We start from the raw sequence: 16,697 nt of genomic DNA on the forward strand, positions 1-16,697 counted from the left end.
TATTTTGCTGGCGCGTAAAAAAAACGTCATTGACTCGCGCGCAGACAGAGTAATATGTTCATAATTAAAGGATTCGACAGTGATGTCACTAATGCGATTAGTGTCAGAGACGACCCCTCACCCTGGCTTTTTGATTGATTGATTGAAATATTTATTAACAGTTTGTAGAATTACAGTACATTTCAAGCACAAACTCAATACAAAGACTGTTAACTGTGAGTGGACGACCCAATTAAGCATTACACTTGTTTACAACAGGGTCCACATTGTTCAATTAACCAAAACAGGGCACAAAGCCATGGGTTATTAAATATTGAAATATATTAAAAATGTTTCACATTCTTCAAGATAATTAGAAAATAGCTGATCTACAAGCTCAACTTTGATTTGAAAGTATGGTGACCAGGTGACGCGAGGTATAAAGGACCACTTTTCAACCTATGCTCAATGCTCATATAATTGTTCCTTGACTCCTTACTAATGATCATGATAAAATAGCACCATTTGTTTTACTCAGTCTGTGTCTCATAGGAGGGCATCAATGGGAAATCCAAGCTAATACAGTAGAAACTGCAGGCTTTCTATTTCTGAAAAGTTGCAATGCGAAAATGGAAGCCATCGTTCTCATGATAATAAAAATCTAAATATGTTTTAAATCTGGTTTAAAATAAATCTTAAAAGAAACAATGATGTCACGGTTTCTGAACGGCCCACAGGTTTTTAAGGCTAATGAGAGTATGAGACACAGACCGAGTAGGAAAAAATGGTGGTATTTTATCATGATTAGTGAGGACCGATTATATGAAGATATTGAAAACTGATATTTTACCAGCGGCCCCCCCTGGAGCTGTTACAATTCAAACATGCAAACATAACCCACTTTAATTACTAATTTGTAGCTTAATGAGTAGTAATTGTCTTTTTGATGTCAAATGTATTACTTATTTCATAAAGTTAACATTAATTAAAGGCATTTGAAAGTTATTTGAAATTAAATAAATTTTTAACTTTTCTGGATTCCAATTCAAAAATAGCAAAAGAATAATTCCGGATTTCAATTTAAATATAGCTGGTTCACTGCATTTGAAGACAATGTTTGTTCCTTTTTCCTGTTGGGCACCGTACCCTCTCCTACGCACCTGTCGCCTGTGTGCAAAAGCCTTTTTTTATTAATTCAAATATAGCAAAAAAAATAGCTGATCTACATCTTGTAGATCGGCTATTTTTGCTACAACAGTAATATGCAATGTGGCCCTTTGGAGTGAGTGTGGAAATAGTGGCCCCCCACAAGGGCCCCTGGGCTATAATCTTTTTTGGGGGCCCCCATAGCACTGGCGTAGGGTCCATTGGGCAACTCGGGCACTGGCCCAGTCAATTGAGATCTTGCCCAATCTAGCTTCTGAAAATCGGGGGAGAAAAAACAAGAAGAATTTTGGGGTTTTCTCGTTTTTCTATCATATTTTTTACCTAAATATAACACAATTGACAGCCAATGAAGGTCCCCAGGAGCCCTTTTCAGGGCCTCAAACCCAGTACCACGCAGTCCAGTTTCCCTGAAGGGCCCCTGAGAGCCAAGGCCCAAAGGCCCCTGGGCGTGGCCCTGGGCCCGGTCCATCCATCATCAAAGTTTCCCATCCCTACCACCAGAGTTACCAAACTGCGTTCACTTCAAAGTTCATGGGGCCAACCAACTGGGACAAGTCCTGGACCGGAAGTAGGCAGAAATGCATTAACAGCACAGCTTTAATGATGTTAAATCCATTTATTTTAGATTGTTTTGTAGTAATCGTACAAGTTAACATAAACATTAAAGAGACTTTAGTTGTTACTGTACAATACTTTAAAACAGTTGTCATGTTGCACGCATGCCTAAAATAGCTCTTATTTGCTCGTTGAAAACAATGTATTTCCAACTCCAGCTTGTCGGTCTCAGTCCAGGCTGCATGCACAGCGCTCGAGCGCTCGGTTTCTGCCTACGACTATGCCTGTTATAATGACGTCATTGTCTTGTCCTTGTATCTGTACTCTAGTTTCTATTCAGGCCGAGGCCGAGTTCGAAGGTTGAGACTCTAGTCTGGAGAGAGACACAGAGGGTGAAGAACATCAACATACATCTGTGATCTGTGAGTGAACTGGTGACCCTTTCTCTCAACTTCTCCAAATTGAAATACTTTATTTCAACAGGTATTAATCCTCCGACACCTATTTGTAGCTATATTATGTACATAGTATGATGTTGGTTTACTTGAGGGTTCAACTTGGTTAGCCCCAAACTAGGCCTGGTGAATGGCGCGCTATAGTTGCCTAGCTTAGCGCCAACAGTACCATTGCAGCATGTTATGCTAACAGTCTTCGGTGATTACTTATTATTTACTGTTTTCCAGCTCTGTTAGAAGTGTCCATAGAACACACATTTGAAGTTTTTTCTGCCGTATTCTAAAAACGGCTATTGCAGCTATAACGTTACCACAATTCTGTTGTGCCAGTTGTGGCATTGACATTATTGTTTTCTTAGCATGACAGACAGTTTCGAACTAATAACGTATGCTAGTCCAGTCTACATCTGCGCAGGGGATTATTATATATACAGACTGGTTTCTTTGCCTTTAGCCTTAGAACTAGCCCTGAAACATGACTGTCAAGATAGTCATGACGCAACTGCAGCCTGTTTTACGCAATCGCTACATTTACAGTCCAAACGTGTATATAAACATTCCGATTTCAAACATTAAGTCCTCGCCACATGTACCACGGGTGTTAGAAATTCGCTGGTACAGCGATTAGCCTTTCTGCATCCCGCGTTGTTTAATAAAAAGCATTTTTATCCGAGCGCCCCGGCTACTTTTCTCAAAAGGGTTTCGTTTGTGAAATACACAGTTGCACACCGGGAGCGCACTCTCCTATTAGTTTGTATTGGCAGGGCGGTCAGCGTGCCTATATCGAACACACCGAGTGCCACACTCCTCCCGACCGATAGGGGCGCGTAGTTTAAAGCCAATGGCAAAAAACAGGTCGGATAAAAATGCTTTTTATTAAACAACGCGGGATACAGCAATGCTAATCACTACCAGCAAATTTCTAATACCCGTGGCACATGTGGCGAGTACTTTATATTTGGAATCTGAATGTTTATGTACACGTTTACAATGTAAATGTAGCGATCGCGTAAAACAAGCCATGACGAGCGTCATGTGAACCATGGCTACCTTAGAACGAAGACAGTCGTATATGTATTTTTATCGAGTCTGAGCTTTTCTTGGTAAAAGTCAGACTATCAAATATGATAGTCTTGAAAGTATTGATAGTCTTGATCCAAGGCTACTTTGCCATAGTAGTTAACTACTATGGCAAAGTATTTATTAACAATTTAGTCGTGTTGTGGGTGTGAACTTCGTTGACATACAGGAAGTATTTAGACAGGTACATATAGGTATCTTGGTGGTGTAGATAATCTTGTGGACCAGACCCATTGCAAGATGCTGTACTGTCGTGTCAACCCATTCCAGCCTGTCAAAATGGGCAGGGGACAGGGTGAGGTGGTAGTAGTTTTGTTTTGGGAAGTCCACCAATTATACCCTCCACTTGTAACTAACTGCTACATGAAATGTGCAAATTGAAGGTCAAAACCGGTCTGTAACCGTATTAGCAGTTTTATTGAAGTGTGACAGAGAGCATTAATAAAATTATGGTTAACTGGAATAAGCACCGTGGTAATGGCACATAAATGATCCTCTAGACAAAACATGAAAGGGTGCACACTAGGGATGCACCGAAAGGGAAATTCTTGGCCGAAACCGAATATAGGAAACGGTTGGCCGAAAACCGTATACCGAATATGATTCATATTATATATATTTTTTCCTACCATTGCTGTCATGGCCGTACCTTAAAGCTACCTGATTTATGGCTAAATAAATGGTTATGGCAAAACTTTACTTGAAAAATATATCACTATTATGGGTCCATAAAACATTTATTCAGCTCTCTTGAATGCATTAATTGCATACACTATTCGGTGAAGGCTGCACACTCGTAGCCACGATGCTGTATATTTATTGACAAGAATCCAACGAATCCGTCTTCTTCAGGGAATGATCCTCACCTGAACTAACACCTGAAACAGACAGGCTATACATATTTGTTACTGGAGGAAGACAGATGTGATTCCAAAACACATACGGTACATATTTCAAAAAGACTAGATGTAGCTGTGGGAGGGAAGGGGTTCGTGATTAAAATAATCCTGTGTTAATTTAACTCTGTAAATGGAACTGAATGGTCCTGTCATCGCTTCTATTTGTCTCCCTCTTCAAGTCTGTCATAACAGTTTTCAGGGAGTTCATTGAATGACTCGATTCACATGGTGAAAATGAAGAAGAGCTCTATGACAAATATTAAGACTTTTACCATTTTAGTATGGTAATTGAGAACAGAAATCACAAAAATGCTGCCGTTAGGGATGTTAATAGTTAATTGCTGTTAAGAAATTATTCAATTAAACTTAACAGTTAACAATCAATCGAAAATGTGTACAAAAATATTTTACATTTGGTTCCATTTAGTTAAATGAACATTGACAATTGTATTGTGTGCTGGAATGTTTTCATTTTATAGCCTAACTTTGTTTCCTGCCATCTTGTCTGTTGAAATGGTTTTTATTTACTTTCTCAGGTTAATCCTCTAAGGACATCATGGTTAAGGAAACAGGATTTTATGATGTGTTGGGTGTGAAGCCCAGTGCCACACCTGATGAGCTGAAAAAGTCCTATCGAAAACTGGCCTTGAAATACCACCCTGACAAGAATCCTACAGAGGGGGAGAGGGTAATTTGTTGTTTATTACCATAAGTTGACATTTGTGCAGTATACGTATGCTCTACTCAAAACTCTGAATACTTTGCTCTGTCTATTTTGAAGAATTCTTGAAAATTCATCTAGACTGGAATATAAATTGTACACCTGCAAGAGTGCAAACTAAGTGTACAGTACTATTCATGAATGTTTTTATTTTTAAAATTTTGTTACACATAAGGTCGTCATGGTATATATTCTTTCTGAGAGACTAGTTGTTGCAATTGCATTTTTTCCATGAGGCATATTTTGTGAACACAAATGTCTTTATTTCTTTCTGTGCAGTTCAAGCAGATATCTCAAGCATATGAGGTATTGTCCGACGCGCAGAAGAGAAAAGTGTATGACAGAGGAGGCGAGAAGGCAATAAAGGAAGGTGGAACTGGTGGAGGTGGAGGTGCTGGTGGTGGTGGTGGGAGTTTTGCATCACCCATGGACATCTTTGACATGTTTTTTGGAGGAGGTGGCCAAAGAGCCAAGCTAAGAGGTATGCTAAAGAGTGTGTGTGTGTGTGTGTGTGTGTGTGTGTGTGTGTGTGTGTGTGTGTGTGTGTGTGTGTGGATTTAATCTAAAAGGTACAAAGCGTTGATGTTTGTGTGTTTGAGATGTAAACCCTATCCTGAGATTGTTTGCATTGTTTTAGCATATTTCCTTGAATTGTCTTCTGTAGAATTGAAATTAAATGTTCTTCTCCAATTCCAGGAAAGAATATTGTTCATCAGCTTACAGTGTCTTTGGAAGATCTTTATAATGGAGCTAAAAGAAAACTTTCTCTTCAGAAGAATGCACTTTGTGAAAAATGTGACGGTAAGTCATATCCTATACCAGTGGTTCTCAAAGTGGGATGCAGGAATCCTTGAGGGGGTTCCACGGGCTGTATACTGCCCAGTAAAATGAGGAACTGTTTGATTTCACAATCATTTCACTGGCTAGAAGTTTGCCCAATGAGAAAATGATTTCCCCCTCATAGGTTTCACACTCCACTGTTGTCTCCTCAACCGACTGTGTAGACAGTTCTAAATTCTAATTCCGTACCTTATGGGTGTTCCTGGCACTAAATACTTTCAAATGGGGGTCGGCGGCCTAATGCATATCAATTTGAGGTCCTTGACATGAAAATGTTTGAGAACCACTCGCTGTCCTATACAATGTTGTTATCATGTGGAAATGTAATGTTCTTTGTAGGGCTGTCTAATAAATAATCAAACCTTGAATAATTGATGCACAATCGATTGTAAAAAAGTTGGCCTGCATGGCCAATGGCCATGGCAGCCTCTTGTCCATCTACACAAGCCAAAGCACACTCCTCATTCATAACATGACTGAAGCAGTGGCATGTTCCATCACATGATTTGTCAGGTGTGAATGCACCTTAAAACTACTGTCAGACTGTGACCCGTTATTTTACTGTGCTAAAGTTCTACTTGAATGTTGGCACACATGAAATATATATTGGTTAATGTTTTCCTTTTGTACGCTTGTTCTTCACAATCAGCTACGATTGCTCTTTTGTGTATACAACTGTTCTAACTTTACTATTTTGTCTGCAAGAGAAAGACCAATATTCTTTAATATATTATGAAGTTCCATTGATCAAAGCAGTAACCACATCATCGGTTGATTCTTGATTATTAAAATTAACATGCTCTGAAAATCCGAATTTCTTTTTGAGTGGTGCAGCCACTCCAATGCCCAGCTTTGTCTGTCCCTGGCTGTGACCCTGTGTCCCTATGTATGGTTTGGGTACCAACAGGGGGCGCTGTTGCTCCACTCACTTCAGACTGGTCTGATTCTTTTTCCTTTGTTAGGACGAGGGAGTCGAAAGGGAGCTGCAGAGATGTGCATGCCCTGCCAAGGTACAGGTGTGCAGGTTCGCTGGCACCAGATTACACCAGGAATGGCTCAGCAGATGAGCACTGTGTGTCATAGCTGCCAGGGCCAAGGACAGCGCATTAGCCACAAGGACCGCTGTAAAGGCTGTGGTGGAGCCAAAATCTTCCGACAGAAAAAAATCTTGGAGGTCACCATTGAACAAGGTGGGAGTGTTGGAATGGATGTTTGCGCATCTTGTGCTGCTTAAACAATTTACAGACCACGTGTTTGCATAGTACTACATCATATTAGAGGTAGTCTCTAAATATGGTAAATGGCAAATATATTTGGCATATTGACTTAATTTGACTTAATTTGCACAGGAATGAGAGATGGCCAGAAAATAGTTTTCCATGGTGAAGGAGACCAAGAACCAGGACTGGACCCTGGTGATATTGTCATTGTCCTGGACCAAAGAGAACATCCATGTTTCACCAGGTAACATGAGTACCAAACATCTTCAAATTCTGGCATAATGTTTTCCGGTAAACTAATGGAAGTATCTTTTAAATAAAAGAAGAATTGATTTCCAATTTACCTGATTAGTCACGTATAGTATGGTTGTAGCACAAATAGCTGTTAACTATATGATATGTGATTCTGTGGTTGCCATGTAACGACGAGGTGAATACGTACCCAGCTGCGTTGAATTGACCTTATGCAGACCGTGGCCATCTTGCCATTATGTTAATTGGAAGGTAGTAACAGTAAGTAATTGATAGTCCATACATCCAAACAGAAAAGTCCTATCTGATTGTATTAACAAACCACATCAAACTTACATTGCAGCTGAATGAATTTAATTCTCCTCTTTCTGCAAAGTGTTTATTTCATGAAAACCCACCGTAGACATGTTATGAGTCCAGTCAAGAAATATGTTGGTGTTTGGAAGCACTCGCTTTCAGTGAAGCAACATCCTGCTGCCTCCTACATTATGTTCAAATTCAAAACGGGTGCTAGTGGTACACACTACGCAGGGCCGTTCAGTGATCCAACAAGCCAACACTTAACACTTAAAAAATATAATATTTTTATAAAATAAAAATCATCACGTGCAATGATTTGCTTTTTATTCACTTAGTTTTATTTCATTTTGACCACCCACATTAGGGAAATGTGAAGTCTTCAACATATGAGATAAACGTAGACCAAGTTCTGTAAAATGTATCCAGTGAACATTATATCTAATTCTCTCCAACTTTAACATAGACTTCCTGAATCCACTGAAGAAGGAGGGTTTTCTGCCTTCCAGTTCTTTAACACTACTTTTGCCATGAGGCAGATTTGACTCTGAAAAGCCATTTCCATTTCCCCCCCAAAACCGAGAGGTGAAATCTTCCATTACTACCTCACGCTAATAAGCTTGATCTCTCTTAATATTCTAAATGACATGCATGATTAAGTCAGAAATTAGGACGGAACATTGGCGTTCTGATCGGGTGCAGGTATTTTTTCCGACAGCATATTGATCCGAAACCTCAATCCTAACCTAACCCTAACCGCAAGCACGGGAGCAGCGCATGTCGGACCATCGCTTTTTCCCATCGCAGCGAATGTCCCCCCGCTGCGGATCGGATCGTTGCCCCGTCGTCTAGAATGCTGTCGGAAAAAAGGCCGCCTCAAACCACAGACGGCACCGTAGATTCAGAGTAAATAAGGAAGATTGTTGGCCAGTAAACCAGGGAGGGAAGGGCTGCGTGCACTGCAAAATGGCTCCGGGACGGATGAGCAAGGCGCTGCCTAGCAACGGCCGCTGTCAAAAGATGGATTTTAGCGATCGCATTTTATATTACAAAGGACCTAAAGACGTGTCCACACATGTCCTGGGCCTCCTATGGCTGTAATTAACACATAGACTGCTACAGGTTCTAGCGGACCCTGGCTTACTGGTGCTGAAGGCTTAACATGGGCTTTTTGAACTTTTTGGGGGGCCCACAGCGAGGGGCCTCTTATAGCGAGAATCACAATCGCATAAATAAAAAGAAAGCCCAACTTGTCCACTTCAATTTAAAAAAAAAATTATGATTCTACCATCTTCCATTCTGGAGATATTGACCTTTTTCTAACACCTGCTTTTGCCTGCACGCTGCTTGTGAAAAAAAACAACAGAGATATGGAGGCCTGAAGTTGACAGACATTTCAGTTCAGTTTTTTTAGTTCAAAAGACCGATATAAAATTGAGCACAAATAATATCCTATACAAACCATATACCGAATGAAAGCCCTGAATGTCTACTTTTAGGAGGAAAACAGTACACATTGTACACATATACAGTTTGTCACTAATTGGCTATTGAATGCAGCTTGCGCCCACCAGAGAACTTTAGAGAAGGCATGGACCCGAAGAACTATTATTCACAAAATAAGGCCTATAGCGACATGTACATACTATATACCGTATGAAACAGTAGACTCTCTGCTTTCATAAGAAAAATACCACCCAGAAAAATCACACCCCTGTGAAGTGAGCAGTGCAATTGCACTGCTCACTTCACAGGGGTGTGATTTTTATTATTATTACAGTATTAGTATTTTTCTTATGAAAGCAGAGAGTCGACTGTTTCATACGGTATATAGTATGTACATGTCGCTATAGGCCTTATTTTGTGAATAATAGTTATTCAGGCCCATGCCATCTCTAAAGTTCTCTGAAAAAGATAATTTTAGAGAGCATGGACCTAACAACTAAATATTCACAAAATAAGGCCTATAGCGACATGTACATACTATATACCGTATGAAACAGAATACTCTGCTTTCATAAGAAAAATACTAATACTGTAATAATAATAGAAATCACACCCCAGTGAAGTGAGCAGTGCAATGTTGCACTGCTCACTTCACAACATTGCACTGCTCACTTCACAGGGGTGTGATTTTTATTATTACGAGTAAGACGCGCGAACGCGGAAGGCGAACGCAGATCGTAAATTGCAATAACAATTAGAATAAATTACAGACATGATCTGCAGGGTGTCATAGTTAGTGCTTGGACCACGCCAGCTCCATATATGGTCACAAAAGACGCCATCACACTCATGTCACCATGACTCAGCCATAACCATATAAGGAGTCCCCAAAGCAGGACCACGCCATCACACTCATGTCACCATGACTCACAAATCACTCAGCTCCATATATGGGCACAAAAGGGCCAGGTCCACATATACAGTAAGCGGGACAGACAGACACACACACACACACACACACACACACACACACAGACAGACAGACAGACAGACAGACGGACGTGATCTGCTAGGTCTCATAGTAAGTGCTCATTGCATTCGCAATTACAGTATTAGTTTTTTTCTTATGAAAGCAGAGAGTCTTGATGCACATTATCTGATCATAAAACGGACTTGGAAACTTTCTTCAATCGTAGCCCCATATGTGCCCTCTCCCTACGCTCATTGAACTCATTCTGTGATTCGAGCTACAAACAATCGCAGTAACGGGGGGGGGGGGGGGGGGGCAACTAGGCTTTGAGGAAATGATCTTGCATAATCAACATTATTGTCGATTGTCGTGTGCCGCTCCAAACATGTCCAGACATACCACTAACCTCATCGATCCAGTCTCGCGTATCTATAAGGTGAGACGCGAGACTGGATCGGATTGTGTCTGGACATGTTTGGGAAAAAAAACAAGAAAAACAACGAGATGGATGCGGCAACAGCAGAAGCAGCACGTCAACGTATTTGGAAGAAAAAAAACGAGAAAGCACCACCTGTCGTTGCAAGACAAACACCCGTATGTTGCTGATAGACAGATAATAATCGATCCGATTTTGTCCTGCCGTTCATTTTATCACATTAGGTGCAGGGCAGGCTGCTCGACGGTGAGTTTATAATAGCCTGTTGTAACGAGAAAGGGGGGTGGATTGGATGGTTGGATGCGAGCAGCGCAGCAGCAGTACGGCTTGCGATCAGCGACCAACGTATCATGGCGGGCCCTCGATAATGATGTGCAATCTGTCCATGACTAACTCCACATGTGTCTGGCAAACGTTACGTTATGAAATCAAATGCCGATCGTTGCAGGTTTATATACGGGCAGAGAGCAAATCGCGTTGTATCTTGTTCCGAGAATGAGAGTGAGTGCAAGCCTTGCAGTTGAAAGCAGTGGGGACTCGGGAGTGGGGGGGGAACTGCCAATGCGATCCAAGAGGAAGAGACCCCCCCCCCCCACCATTCTCCCTCGGGAGAAACCATGTAGAAACAGGAGGGGAGGGGGAATCGAGTGTATTCACACAAACAAGAGCATTGTCCCATCCATTTTAGATCCCCTGACATCTGCGTTGGTCTATGCCGGACGGCCGTCTCCAATACGTCGTACGTCCTCGCATAGACCAACCAATAGGCGGTGCCAGACGCTTCTCAGACCAACACCTCTTTTCAGCAGGGGGGGGTTTTAACTCTTTTTAGAGCCGATCGGTGTTACATTATGAGTTGTCCGGGCGCAAATATAGTTGAACAATAGTAATCAATAAAAAAACGTTTTTTGGACCATAAAACGTATAAAAACGTTATGCGCTTCTTGCGCTTGGCTATAATAAAACGTTTAAAAACGCTTTCAGCATTCTATGAGTTAAGAAGACATGTGGGCACGTCCTGGGGCAAAAGTAATTGCACTCCTCAGCTTGCCCGAAAGGCCCACCTCTCTTCGGACTCTTGGGATTGTACAGTTTTTAAATCGGTCCCTTTATGGAGGGTAAATTTGCATGGGGTATGGGTAGGTGGGAAAGTTCTGTGCAGAAGGATGCTACGTACACCAGTCCTTGTAGTGGTGCTGGTCCACGGCATAATAATCTAAAAGGTATAGTCTAAAAAAAGACAAAAGTTGCTGCACATACTAATAGCCAAAGTTCTTTATTATAGGATGTAGAGAATAAAATAAATTAACGTTTCAGCAGACAACTGCCTTCTTCGGGGCATATAGGAGGGAAAATTCCCCATAATGAAACCAAACCAAAAGTAGTGATTTCTTGGAATGTTATATTCCTGAACCACAGCCCAAAGGATTTGAATGCACCCTCATCAAATAGGTCCGCACAGAATATCACTCTACAGCTGTGCCATGCCTTGAAGGCCAGATCCAAGTGCGAGGGCAGGAAGAGATGGTTAAACTACAACAAATTAGTGGTCTCTTACCTCTTGACTTTTAAAGTGTTAGCTGAATCGAATCCAGATTTTGATTGTCACTGGATTTAGATTAAAGTTTTGCAGTTTTATGGGTACTGGAGCTGCCAATAGCAAGATTGGAGAGACTGGAAACTAGATTGTAGTTCCATGTTTGACCAAAGTGGTCCTCTATTTGTGACAAAGGTCTGTCCATTATACCAATTTTGCAATGTTGGCTAACCAGTAGTAGTGTAGAAAGACCTAACCCGCCCTTTGCCATGGATCTTTCAAGGCTGGCCTTTTTTATCTGAGAAGGAGCTTTGTTCCTGATGAAAGTGATCATATGAATCATACGATCCAGCTGGATAAAGAATGAATTTGGATGATACATGGGGAATCTGGGATCATTTGGAATAGGTATGAGAGTCTAGGTAGTATGTTCATTTGTATCGGTGCGATGAAGTGCTTGGCAGAAAGTAGCTCATAACATGTCTACGATGGATTTTTATGAAATAAACTTTCCAGATCGAAAGAGGATAATTCAAGCTTTTCATACAGCTGCCATGTTGGTGAGTTTGACGTTTAATACATACAGATAGGACTTTTCTGTTTTGATGTATGGGCTGTCGCAAAGTTGCGGCTAGTTACCACCCTGCCATTAACTTAATGGCAAGATGGCCGCAGTCTGCATAATATAAGGTCAATGCTGTACGAAATAGTCACTCGCATTTTGCAGCCTGCATAATGCACCAGGCGTTTTTTGCCCTTGTTTAATCTGGACGTCTTGTTGCCACCAGGCAAGGAGAGAATCTGTTCATGACCATGGAATTGCAGCTGGTTGAGTCTTTGTGTGGTTTCCAGAAGGCTGTTCCCACCCTGGACAATAGAACCCTCCTGATCACATCACATCCAGGTAAACCAGACTGTCGTGTTGCCCTTATACAGTACATTTGATTCTATGTTATTTTCCTTTTGAGATGACAATCTTAAGGCTGACACTCATCATATTTTTACATTTGGAAAATTGGCAGGTGTAGTAGTCTCATTCCTAATCTAATAATTTGAGGAGACTTGTGTCTCCATAGGGATCAAAGGAGGCTCTTTGTGTCTCCAGAGGGGAACACTGCTGGTCATCAAATTATTGGCTTGGGAAAGCGACAAAAACAAAAATATAATCATGAATTGAAGTCTATGGGGGGAGTAATTGCTAGAAAAAAGGTTATTTCATTTTGGGAGAACTATTTGACAAATTTTCATTTGGCAAAGCAGATTTGTATCGAAATTGATTTGGTGAGACTACAGGTGCATGGTGAAGTTCCCTTCACAGGTCATTATTGTGCACGATGCTACATTTTGTGAATTCATAATCTCAGATTCACAATATATAACAATAATACCCAGTTGTCATTATCTAGGTGTAATAGGCCTGTAGCACTGTCTCTTATTTAATAATGAATAAATGTATGTTGAAACTGAAACCATCGTGTTTCCTTAAGGGAAATTAATCAAGCCTGGAGACAAGAAGTGTGTCCCGGATGAAGGGATGCCCATGCTCCGCAGGGCATTTGAGAAGGGACGTCTTATAATTGAATTTAAGGTATGGCTTTTACTCTTGCTTTTCCTTGCACATACTGTACAAAATGTTCTGAAGAAAAGGCAGTGATCCGAGCACTAATTCTTATACCTTTTTGAGTGTGCCTTTTCCTTTTTGCAGTCCCACTGATCTTTGAACACCAGTCTACTTTTAAACTTTTTTGCACCTCCATCGAGCACCTGGTTGATTATCTCTTTGTCGCTAAACAAAATGTTCTGTTGACATAATACTCATAATTTGTGCCATGAATGATCCTATGTAACTTATGTTTGGTTCTAACTCCAGGTGGCGTTTCCACAAGCCAATTTCCTCCCCAAGAACAAGCTGAAAGAGTTGGAGAGGTACCTTCCAGAAAAGATAGAGCCAGATCAGCCAGAGAGCATGGATGATGACCTCTACATCTATTCCGAACTAGAGGACTGTGATTTTGAAAAGAGAAAAAAACACCACCGCAACCACACCACCGCAACCACTATGGAAGAAGATGACTTTGCCACTGCTGGTGGTGTCCAGTGCCAGACGTCTTAAAAGGAACCCGGCCCCCTTTTTTTTCTCCTCCTAACCTTGAGCCCCAATCTTTGTATCAAGAAATGCACCCTTTTGACAGTTTTGTGCACTTTTTTTTCCTTTCTTTTAATTATTTTATTAAATGTTCATTTCTAATATTGTGGTCTTATATGGAGCTGTGATTGAAGCAAGTTCTACCTGGTTGTTTGTGTTGTACAGTTATTGTACCGTTTTTGTGGACTGAAAGGATCCTGTTAATGTACCTGCACAGGGATTTAAATTTACTCATGGGACTCATTGAAATATGTTGTGTTAACCCTTTTTTAGATTTCTTTCTTTCTTTTGTTCTTTCATCAACTAGCTCAAGGACCACTGATTTTTGTGGCTTGTAGAGGGTAAAGCCCAAACCACACCAAAGGGTTGCGTTGGGACGAATGTTTTTTAAGGTAAACCACACCAATGCAACTCATTGAGTTGCATTGATGTGGTTTACCTTTAAAAACACTTTTGTCCGAACGCAACCCTTTGGTGTGGTTTGGGCTTTTGACCTACATTTTTGCCTAATCAAACACTGTTTCAGCCATTTACGTTTTAAAATGATGCCATAATAAGCTGTTTGCCTGAGTGAGCTGGAAAACCTCTCTAGATGAGGACAAATGGCTCTTTTCATTATTCTGTGTTCAGTGCTGGGTGTATTTTATGTGCAGAGTGACTGAACATACAATATACCCTTTTTTAAAGGGCTATATCTAAATAATGGCACATGTGGAAAGATGTGTTGACCGTGGTTAATTCATTCCAAGCTACTTATTTTGTTCAAAGTAATTTACTTTTATTTAACATTTTCACCTTGGAGAAATATTCTGATTTGTGGGAAGATATTCTAAATAAACATGGGTTTGCCACCTGTGAATTGTTGCAGAGCCACAATACAATCATACAATTGAATAATTATGGTAGGCTTATCTATTATTCTTTGCCATAACCTTGCTATTTGTTTCTCATTAAGGCACTATTTTCAAAGTTTTTACAGATTGCTTACTGCCTTGGAAATGTTTCCTTCTCCAGTTTAAAGATGTGCATGATTGCATCATGTGCTGGTATGTTTGCCGTTTGCCATATTTTGCCCCAGTTGACTAGAAATGATTAAATCACAGTATGCTTGTTACAAACAAATGTAAATTATATTACTTTACAGCCAACGTGTTTTTGGGAGCCACATGTTGGATAAAATACCAATATGTAGCTTCTTAACCTTGGTTAATTTGGTTGAAAGGCTAAAACCGTAAGACCGTATCAATATCTTAACGGCATATCCTTCATAACTCAACAGCTGCACGTGGTTCCGTTTAATTTGTTAAATTAAAAGTTTTGGCTAGGATATTTTAAAAGTGAACTACAATGCTCAATGGGAGGACTTTCAGAATTATTATTGCAAACAGTGTTAAAGGATTTCAGGGCAAGTCAGCATCATTCTAATGTAAAGAAGAAAAAAGATTGCAAAGTGTCTTACTAAGTATGTATGTATAAGGACCAATCATTTACTTGTTTATTATATGGTCATAATTTATAATTAAAGCCTGAGTCTGTAGATCAAGATTGCAATGTTTTCCTTTTCCACACACACATTCCCGCAGTCAGTAAAACAGGCTATATCAGGCAAAAGCCACACTAGCAAACAATTGCTACTGTATGCAGTATTTCACTAGATTGGATAACTACAATGTAGCTGAAGAAAGAGAACCAGGGTGGACATTTGAGTGAGACCTTGTTAACCATCTACAGATGGTACATCTGATATTTATTATTTTACATAATATAACAATTGAGTGATTCACATTGATTTATTTTGCTCAATAGGTTTTTTTCATTTTACTTTTGTTTTTGTATGAATCAATGTGGCCTAGCAATAAATAAAGACAATGTTAACTGTTTCAATTGACATGAACTGTAGTGTTATGTACAAGATATACATTATACAAGATACAGTATGAGAGCACAATTTTACAATAGACAAACTAGATTGTAAAAAGAATACATATTGGTAGACAATTCCTTGCAGGCATACTAACCCCACAGATGCACAACTACACCAATTCATAAAAATACATTAGTATCTCAACAAACAAATGTAGTGAGCACGTTAAGTGCATTAATATAAATCTGCTGTTGGATACAGAAAGTAACTGGAGTACCACTTAGATGATTTATTTTACTAGTCAACAATAACATACATAATTATGTATGTATGATATTTAGGTGGGAAATGCAGGAATCATAAACAGCTAGGATTACTGTAGACCAGGGATACTCAAATAGATTTACCTGTGGGCCACATTACAAAAATGGCAAGGGGCCAGGGGCCAGTAGATAAAATTACGACATTAATGATACTTGATAACTTCTCTCTTTCAATTGCTTTATTTTCGCAAAATGTATCAAAGTACAATGTGCATGCACACAATATGTAAATAAATAAATGTGTTACATTTTCTTGCATAAACACAAAGAGCTGTTTCCATAACTGCACAAATTATTGCACATAACATGAGTAGCTGTTATAATAACATAATAACATAACATGAGTAGCTCTTTGCCTGCCTGCCTGCCTGCCTGCCTGCCTGTCTGTCTGTCTGTCTGTCTGTCCATGAGTAGTTATTTGTCTGTCTGTCAATGAGTAGCTGTCTTACTGTCTGCCTGTCTATGAGTAGCTGTCTGCCTTCCTGTCTATGAGTAGCTGTCTGTCTGTCT

At 40.1% G+C, this 16,697-nt stretch overlaps 1 protein-coding gene across 4 annotated transcripts; it reads left to right on the plus strand.

Annotated features, from left to right (window-relative positions):
• The first annotated feature begins 2,046 nt into the window (after positions 1-2,046).
• On the plus strand, positions 2,047-15,880 carry dnaja1 (DnaJ heat shock protein family (Hsp40) member A1). Of its 4 annotated transcripts, none has more exons than XM_080759253.1 (9): positions 2,047-2,123; positions 4,672-4,823; positions 5,136-5,337; positions 5,553-5,657; positions 6,659-6,886; positions 7,046-7,160; positions 12,643-12,758; positions 13,342-13,442; positions 13,725-15,880. In XM_080759253.1, the coding sequence occupies exons 2-9, from the start codon at positions 4,692-4,694 to the stop codon at positions 13,965-13,967; spliced, it is 1,242 nt and encodes a 413-aa protein (XP_080615379.1). In that variant the 5' UTR covers positions 2,047-2,123; positions 4,672-4,691; the 3' UTR covers positions 13,968-15,880. The 4 variants fall into 4 exon arrangements, with proteins under 4 accessions (XP_080615379.1, XP_080615377.1, XP_080615378.1 ...); XM_080759251.1 differs by having other exon boundaries at positions 2,049-2,123; positions 4,686-4,823; XM_080759252.1 differs by having other exon boundaries at positions 2,068-2,184.
• The last annotated feature ends 817 nt before the right edge of the window (positions 15,881-16,697 follow it).

Source organism: Protomyctophum bolini, assembly GCF_963924005.1.
Source record: "Protomyctophum bolini genome assembly, chromosome: 3".
Taxonomy (NCBI): Eukaryota; Metazoa; Chordata; class Actinopteri; order Myctophiformes; family Myctophidae; genus Protomyctophum; species Protomyctophum bolini.

Excerpts from the sequence above, each read along its gene's own strand:
- dnaja1 (XM_080759253.1), top strand. The coding sequence starts at position 4,692 with ATGGTTAAGGAAACAGGATTTTATGATGTGTTGGGTGTGAAGCCCAGT. Across the intron at positions 5,338-5,552 it reads CCAAAGAGCCAAGCTAAGAG|GAAAGAATATTGTTCATCAG; the intron begins GTATGCTAAAGA and ends CTCCAATTCCAG. Across the intron at positions 6,887-7,045 it reads GGAGGTCACCATTGAACAAG|GAATGAGAGATGGCCAGAAA; the intron begins GTGGGAGTGTTG and ends TAATTTGCACAG.